Raw genomic sequence first — 8,194 nt, 5'->3', positions numbered from 1 at the left:
AACCCGCCTGCCTAAGTAGATCTGTATGTCAGACCCCTGAACTGAGAACATTTAAAACCTCCACACACAGTTATCTCATGCTTGATGGATGTCATGCTGATATTTTCAGAGACTTAGGGGTTTGTTTGAGTAAACAGAGTGGCTACTCTGTTTAGTTAGAGCTGAAAGGAAAATGCTTTAGCACTAGGCTGCAAACCTGTCCTTGTGGAAGCCCACTAGCAACTGATAGAATAGAATAGAATAGAATATATTTATTTGTCATTGCACAAGTGCAACCAAATTGAGTTGGCAGCTCTCAGACTTCAGTGCTATTGAAAAATAAAAAACAAAAACAATACAAATATATACAATATAACTATACAAATTTACACTATGAATACTCAGCTTAAGTAAAACAAGTACAAAAAAAAACACAAGACGCATTACACATCAAAGAGACAAATACAGGTTAATTTTGTGCATTGTTAAGTGCTATGATGGCTCCAACAGCCATGCAGTTGTCCACACGAGTTTCACGACAGGAACAAACACTTGTCTCCTCAGGGGCTGTGGACGGAGGAAAATGGCAGCAGCCAGAAGACTGAGGTTTTCGGCCATGTTCACTGGACTGCTACTGGCGATCATTTTACTGTCAGGTGAGACTTCAACTTCAGTTGGTGTCAGATATTGGGAACAGTTTGATATTTCACCTTAGAATCCACACATTTAACTTGATGAGGACTGGGCAGCTATTTGATGTTATAAGATCTAACATAACCAATGTGATAATGTTAAATGGAAATCCATGTACTCATTTTTAAAAGCTGAACATGGTCTCAGAGGTAATAAATGTTTCATCTCATCCAAATAGCCACCAACAAGCCTCAGTCAAGTAAGGCATCTAAACACAAATATTACCACCCTATTAAATATTGCCAAGTTCACAATGTTTTAAATACAGAGAGGCTGAACTTGCCCTGTACTAAGCCTGGCTCTGTAGGGCTTCTCAAAATCAGCTGACTGTGCTCTTTCCCCTCAAGCCATTAACTTCTAAAGCAATCGACTGGTGGCACAGACGCAAGCAACACATTATGTTATATGTACAGAGCATTTTTCCCCCCATTTTTATTTTACAAGAGGGTGGTAATGAGCACAGCCTTTGGGCTCGTTCCCCAGCGGCCTTTGTAGTTTAACGGGTGCCACTTCCACAGGGCCCCCAAAAGCCGAGGCCCCTTACTGTTCTGGGGGAGATGGGGAAACGACTGCTGGAGCTACAAGGGGCTTATTAGTGGGATCAGCCGTTCTCCGCAGGCCTCTGCGATGTCACATCTGGTCCTTGACAGCACACATTCTTACTTATCTTTTTCATGCCCCATATGTGCACAGACTATCTGCAGGCGGGACCGGTGGCACTTAGAGAGAAGGAAGAGGGTAAGAATAACATGTTTCATTTGGTAATGACCTGCATGTTGTGTTATACTTATAGAACCACTAATAGGGTGTTTCCATGACAGTTTTGTTTTCAGGCCTTCAGGATCTGTAAAGCGCTTTGAGACCATGTCTGTGGTTGATGGTGCTATATAAATCAATGAAATTGAAATTAATGTAATTATTAATTATAAAAAAAAATCATTAATATAATTATTAAAAAAAAAACTTTTTAATTCCAGCAATACAATAGTGCATAAGTGAAGGACTCTTTAAAAGCATCATTTCAATTTATTATCAAATAAAATTTGATTTATTTTCAATTTAAGAATTCCTACTGATTGGTCCAAATGTCTAGCATGAGTCCTGATTGTTCAGTCCTTCTGTGTGACAGATGTTATGGGGACACCAGAGATGTTGGCTCGCACCAGGAGGAGCGTGGGGGGCTTCTACAAAGCCATGCCAGACTTCTGGGGATGGTACAAGTACTTCACGGAGACACACAACCAGGAAGGAGTAAGTCCACTAGATCAACCGCATTAACAAACTACTGAGGGATCTACCATTTTTAGCGCTGCAACGACTCTCATGTTTAACATGACCCACTAAATAATATCTACTCTATCAGCTGTTCATGCAAAGCTCTCTCTCTGTATGTGACCCCAGGTTGAGGATCTGGATCGGCTGTACATGACTTTCCTGCAGAACAAACATAGAAATGAGGAGGGTTCCTCCTTCAACCATTATCTGACCCACCTAAGCGAGGTCTACAAGGCCTGTGCCAACTCCGATGACCCAGACTGCATTGCTGAATCCACCAGCAAACCCAAGGCTAAATTAGTCATGCCTCTCCCCTACAAAGAGGCCAAGGTCTTGGTGTGCAACCCATACATTGACCCCTACTGCATCTTCCCAGCAGCACCCAAGGCTCCTGACGCAGAGCCAGAGGTGGCTCCTGCCATGGTTCCCGCTCCGTACCTGTCCCCATTCCTGTCCCCACTGATGCCCAACCCCTACAAGGCCCCCATGCACCCAGTACCCATTAGGACCCCAGCAGGCATCTTCTACTATGCCCCTCCTGTGGAACCCTTCCTGTCCAAAGAGCAGAAGGGAGAGCTGCTAAAGATCTGCAACCCCACTGACGTGGAGTGCCTGCAGTATCACCTGCGTGCCGCCTACGGCTACAACCCCATCGGCCCCGTCCCGTCGTACTCCGAGCTCGGCTGCGACCCGGCCAAAGACCCCTACTGCTGGCCACGCCTGGTGCACAAGGCTCCCTCTGGGCTCTACCACCTCTACCCGGTGTGCGACCCTGACACCGATCCCTTCTGCGCCATACCAGCGTCCCCGCCCGCCGCTGCCCTGACCGACTCGGACAAGCCGTCCGGCGAGCAGGCCTGCCACCCACTCTTTGACAAGGGCTGCAACCCCCTGACTGCCACCAAGCTGGCGAGTCCCAACAAGCCAGTCCTGGAGTTCATGCCTCAGGACGAGCCCGCCCCCGAGCCCGCTCACAAGCCCATAGTCTGCAATCGCCGCCTCGACCCCTCCTGCATCCTGGCGGCCGCCGCCGCCCTGAAGAGGCCGCCACCACCCCCCCTCCCCCAGTTCCAGACCCGCCACCGCCTGGGCCCCCGTGGTAGGACCAAGGAAGGCCACGACTGCTTCATGTATTACGACAAGGACTGCGCCCCACTGACCGCAGCGGACAAAGACGCCGCCAAGCCCAAAGATGACTGTCACCCCTTCGACCCAAGCTGTGGGAAGTCCGGTGCGAAGCCGGCTACCAGTGGCAAAGCCAGCGCCAGCGGTAAAGTCAAGGATGGCATCATCATGCCTGACCCTGACTGCGATCCTGAGATGGACTACAACTGCCGCCTGCGTCGCGCCGATGAGCCCAGTGACGCCCCTGCTCAGAGGGAGGAGGCCCCCGCCGACGCCCCTGCCGTGCCAGAGTACGCCATGCCGCGGTTTGAAGACTTCCTGAGAGGTTACATGGGACGGAGAAACTAACGTCCACAAGCAAAACCAAACAACCAGATCACCCAGCTGGAGAAAAGTGAGCCAGTGACAGCAGTTGCAATACATGTCTCACACACACACAAATAAAATATAAACATAGATTAGCATGGTCCGAATTCAAAAGGAATATGTATTGCATTGCATTACAACACAACTTTAGTATTTGCTGTGAATGAGAAACTCTTATACTGTAGATTTTGTAGGACTGCAATCTGATTGAAGATCCTGAGGAGCAATGTTTGACAATGTGGATAAAATATTATTTCAGTGGTAAAAGGACCTGTATTAACGTATTTTCATTAGACTAGTGTACTTGAGCATAGTTCTGATTACCAGCCATATTTGCTTTGTCAAAACTCTTTCTGTGTTGTAAATTGTTGTATTTGTAGGATGTTTTTGTAGGTTTTTGTTTTGACACTAAAATCCCTTTATAGAATGAGAGATATTTAATTGTCCATTACTTTGTCAAGGGAAGCATTGCTTTTACATTATATGGATCTGCTATGTATTGTGCAGCTATAATGTTGTTTGTATTGTATCCTCTCCAATAAACACTGAGAAGATGTTACATTTAAGTTCAAGTTTTCCATCTTTCTATTTCAAACTTAGTCATCAACTAGCTATTGGTCATACCATGTCAAGTATAACCTGGCAAACCAATCATTTCATGATAAGACCATTCTCAAAATCCGATTTCTGATCAGGTGAAAGGCCACAGTCTTTATTCGAGATTGTTAGTGTCATTCAGCCGGTTAATAAAATAATTTGGCCTGTATAAGATCGACAACTCTAATTTGATTTCCTGCATAACTGAAATGATGATCCAATAGCGGCCCTTTCTTAAAACTAGTCTTTGCTTAATTTGTTTGTAGTAGATCTTATTTAAAAAAAATGTGAGCTGCACTCCAACTATACATCTAAACTCTCCAACTACAGGCAGGCGTCAGGCGCCTAACAGTAACATTGAAAATGAACAAACTGCACATTGTGGTCATATAAAACTTTTTAACGAGGCCATGCGAAGGTCTACCTCCTAATGCGAACACATAACCCTGGGTTTCATAAGTACCAATTACCTGCAGCCGTTGACAAGATGGCTCCAGCGGGCTCTTAACCGTGCACACTTGCAGACATTTTTAAAAGCAAGTCGCGCGTCAAGGTGCGCAGAGTTAATGATTACCTGAACAGTGCATGCACGCGAGTTGCAGCTTAAGGGCAGTATGTAATAATTGCAGGTGTTGCTTTGCAGACCTCTTATTCCACGTGTTTCCACGAGAGAACAGAGCTGTGCTGGCATGCGAAAATAGCCTAATATCCAGACATGGGCCATAGGTTGCAGCATGTTCTGTCCAGGGCTTTATCTCACCCTGTACGTATAAACCTTTCACATATTTGAAGACTACACTGAAGAAAATGCTGAGAATGTTAAGGGTCAAATATTTATTGCCTTTTAAAACGGATATTAAAATAACACCTAGCCTCAAAATGTATTTATTTATTTATTTTTGGCAGATTGATCCAGCCCTCGATCATTATGAGCATGAGGTGCTGCCCGGCAACACAAGACTTTCGATTCAGCAGAATCTGAGCTACTGTAAACAATCCAGCCTCGGCCAATAAATGGTTCCATTATAAACCACCCTGCAGCCACACATTCCAATATGGATCGGCTTCATAGGAATAACCTGAGCTGATTGTGTCGGTCCGGACACGTAAACGTTGGTAAGTGCTATACACAATAGCAGACTGGCTTTGATTACATAAATCCTGCTTGAAGCAAACCAACCGATTTCACTACAATTATCCAAGATATGTAAACTGTGTTAATGACGCAATGTATTAGATTTTTGTCTACACCACACCATCAAAAATTACTATTGGGCTCTCCTCTTTCAGCCCATATCAGCACAAACGGTAAAAGAGCACATGGCCACATTTGTATAGGGTTTAAGAATAAAGTCAAGGCTAGATAAAGTGACACATACATGAAAATCACATTGCATTTTCCATTACTTAAGTTCATTGAGATAAAGGCACTTACTATAAAATGCAACACAAATGCATTTAAAAGACATATTGTTTAAAAATAACTGATGAAATAGCTACACAGATGAAACAGCGTTTAATACTAAATACAATTCTTTAATGTCACCACAACATCACGAGTTACGCAACTGAATCAGTCAGATATAAATATTAGATGTTTAACTTACAACCATGATCATAATTCGTAATGAAGTAAGTTTAATAGCACACTTCATATGTGCATACACATAGACATTTTTTATAAATTAAGTATAAACAGAATGTGTAGTTCAAGATCCATCAAACTTGGAAATGTAGAGTATAGGGGAACATACAGTTTTTCTCAGGAAGACATTCCAACGTTATTACTTTTTTCTAGTTTCTATGTCTACATCTGATAACGACTCACACAACTTTAAACTGTCACAGCAAGTCACATAAATACAGTGGGAAAAAAAAGTATTTGAACCCATGCCGATTTCGCAAGTTTGCTCACTTGCAAAGAAATGTGTGATCTATAATTGTAGATCTATTTTAACAGTGAGAGACATAATATCAACAAAAACATCCAGAAAACTGCATTTTATAATAGTTATGAATTGAATTGCATTTGTTGCGGCAAATAAGGTTTTGAACCCCTAACAAAACATGACTTAGTACTTGGTGAAGAAACCCTTGTTGGCAAGCACAGACATCAGACTTCTTTTAGTTAGTCACCAGGTTTACACACATCTCAGGAGGGATTTTGGTCCACTCCTCTTTGCAGATCCTTTCCAAATCCTTAAGGTTGCGTTTTCAATGGGAGGGAATGAGGTTCAAGCCCAATATTCCAAGGTACATGGCCCATCCATAGTCCCCTCGATGTGGTGGAGTCATCCTGTACCCTTGGCAGATAAACAACCCCAAAGCATAATGTTTCCACCTCCATGCTTGACGGTGGGGATGATGTACTTAGGGTCATATTCAGCATTCTTCCCCCTCCAAACGCTGCAAGTCAAGTTGATTCCAAAGTGCTTGATTTTGGTCTCATCTGACCACATCCTGTCTCCCAATCCTCTTTAGAGTCATTCAAGAGTTCATTGGCAAACTTCAGACAGACCTGTACATATGCTTCCTTGAGCAGGAGCGAGCGCTGCTCAAGGACGGCATTGTGTGTTGCCAATGGTTTTCTTGGTGACTGGGGTCCCAGCTGCCTTGAGATCATTCATTATTCTGTTTCTCACTGTTAAATTAGACCTACCATTACATTTATAGATCACGCATTTCTTTGCAAGTGGCCAAACTTGCGAAATCGGCAGGGGGTCAAACACTTATTTTCCCCACTGTACCTGTGCACTAATGCCGAATGCCAAGTAAGCGTGTCATATATGACAATGCTCATAGTATGCTCATGATGTCACACTATTGAAATGATGATAATCTTCACGTTTCATAATCTGCGAGGAATAAGTTAACCATTCGTATACACTCTGTTATTCACAATGTTTTCTGTCATTTAATAATTTGCCACAAGAAGTATGTGTGGGCATGTGTGGGCATGTGTAGGCTGATTCAAAGAATCAAAGCAACAGAGTATAATACAATGCATAGATGGAGGCCTAGTTATTTCATGAGCTTGTCAAAGTTGAATTGTTCGCATTCATGATGGCAGATAGCTGAATGGAGCGATCTCAGATGTTGCCCACGCGGCGCCAAGATACAGCTGCAGGAGGAACCGCTGACGTGAAACGTTTCATTTCCATCATCACCCTGCTTAGCCTTTGTGAATAGCAAACCTTATCGGTGTGGCACCAAATGAGCAGAATGGTGTGCCTTTCAATGTCTATTTGTCTGCCGCTGATGTAGGCCATCCCTCGACTGTCCCCGACAGACGCACAGCGAGTGACTGTGGGGAGACTTGGCATTCAGCTTGGGTCAGCATTAAGAACATTTTGTGCTGACTTCACCCTCCTCCCCATGGCCCGAGCACCCCACGAGACTACTGGAATATCATTAGCTTGATCAAAAAGGGCTATACATGGTAATGAGGGTAAACATATCGTCTGAGTAAGCAAACTGAAATTAGCGATGTATATATTCATTCATTTAGCATTGCTGTTTGCAGTGGTCTGTTGCAAAGCCATGGCAAGTTAGTATCTGTTATATTTTATCGGAAATGTTATTGGTTTATTTGAATACAAACGTGTTTCAATGACAATTTTGCACATTGAAAAAACATTTCCTTTTCCAGAGGAAGTTTTTGGTGATCACACAATCTGCCTGCAGCAAAAGTAAATGTTTATTATCTTTCCGTAGATTTGCTTTTCAGACCAGTCCTCCAACTGCAAAAGTAAATGTTTATTATCTTTCCATAGATTTGCTTTCCCGACCAGTCCTCCTACTGGTAGTGGTAAACTCATAAAGGAAGTGCGCCCCTGGCATCTCATGCAATGCTTGCTCAGTTTAGAAATCCATACTATATTGGCTGTGACTGGTCAAACATCCTTCGGTCCCGGTGAGGAATGCAGGAGCATGTTCTCTCCAACTTCGAGCCATCACTGTTTGAGATATTGAGCAAACTGCAGTCGATAGACTGCAGCCTTATAGTGCAAAGCATGGTGCGCTGAGGAAGGTCATTACTGGAAGCTCATTAGGGTCTGTCACAGATGCATCTCTCTCTCTCTGTCTCTCTCTATCTCACTCTCTCTCTCTCTGTCTCTCTCTCTCTCTCTCTCACTTTGTTCTTCACGACTCAGACTCA

At 43.7% G+C, this 8,194-nt stretch overlaps 1 protein-coding gene across 1 annotated transcript; it reads left to right on the top strand.

The window, feature by feature from the left end:
* Window positions 1-562: 562 nt before the first annotated feature.
* On the top strand, window positions 563-3,420 carry and2 (actinodin2; the record flags this gene model as incomplete). Its single annotated transcript, XM_080859219.1, has 4 exons — window positions 563-635; window positions 1,366-1,410; window positions 1,802-1,923; window positions 2,074-3,420. 4 exons carry the CDS (start codon window positions 563-565, stop codon window positions 3,418-3,420), a joined length of 1,587 nt encoding a protein of 528 aa, XP_080715345.1.
* Window positions 3,421-8,194: the final 4,774 nt, after the last annotated feature.

The sequence above is a fragment of the Sprattus sprattus genome (genome assembly GCF_963457725.1).
Source record: "Sprattus sprattus genome assembly, chromosome: 20".
NCBI classification, from domain to species: Eukaryota; Metazoa; Chordata; class Actinopteri; order Clupeiformes; family Clupeidae; genus Sprattus; species Sprattus sprattus.
The sequence above is the reverse complement of the archived record's forward strand: the minus strand, read 5'-3'. Positions and strand labels throughout refer to the sequence as shown.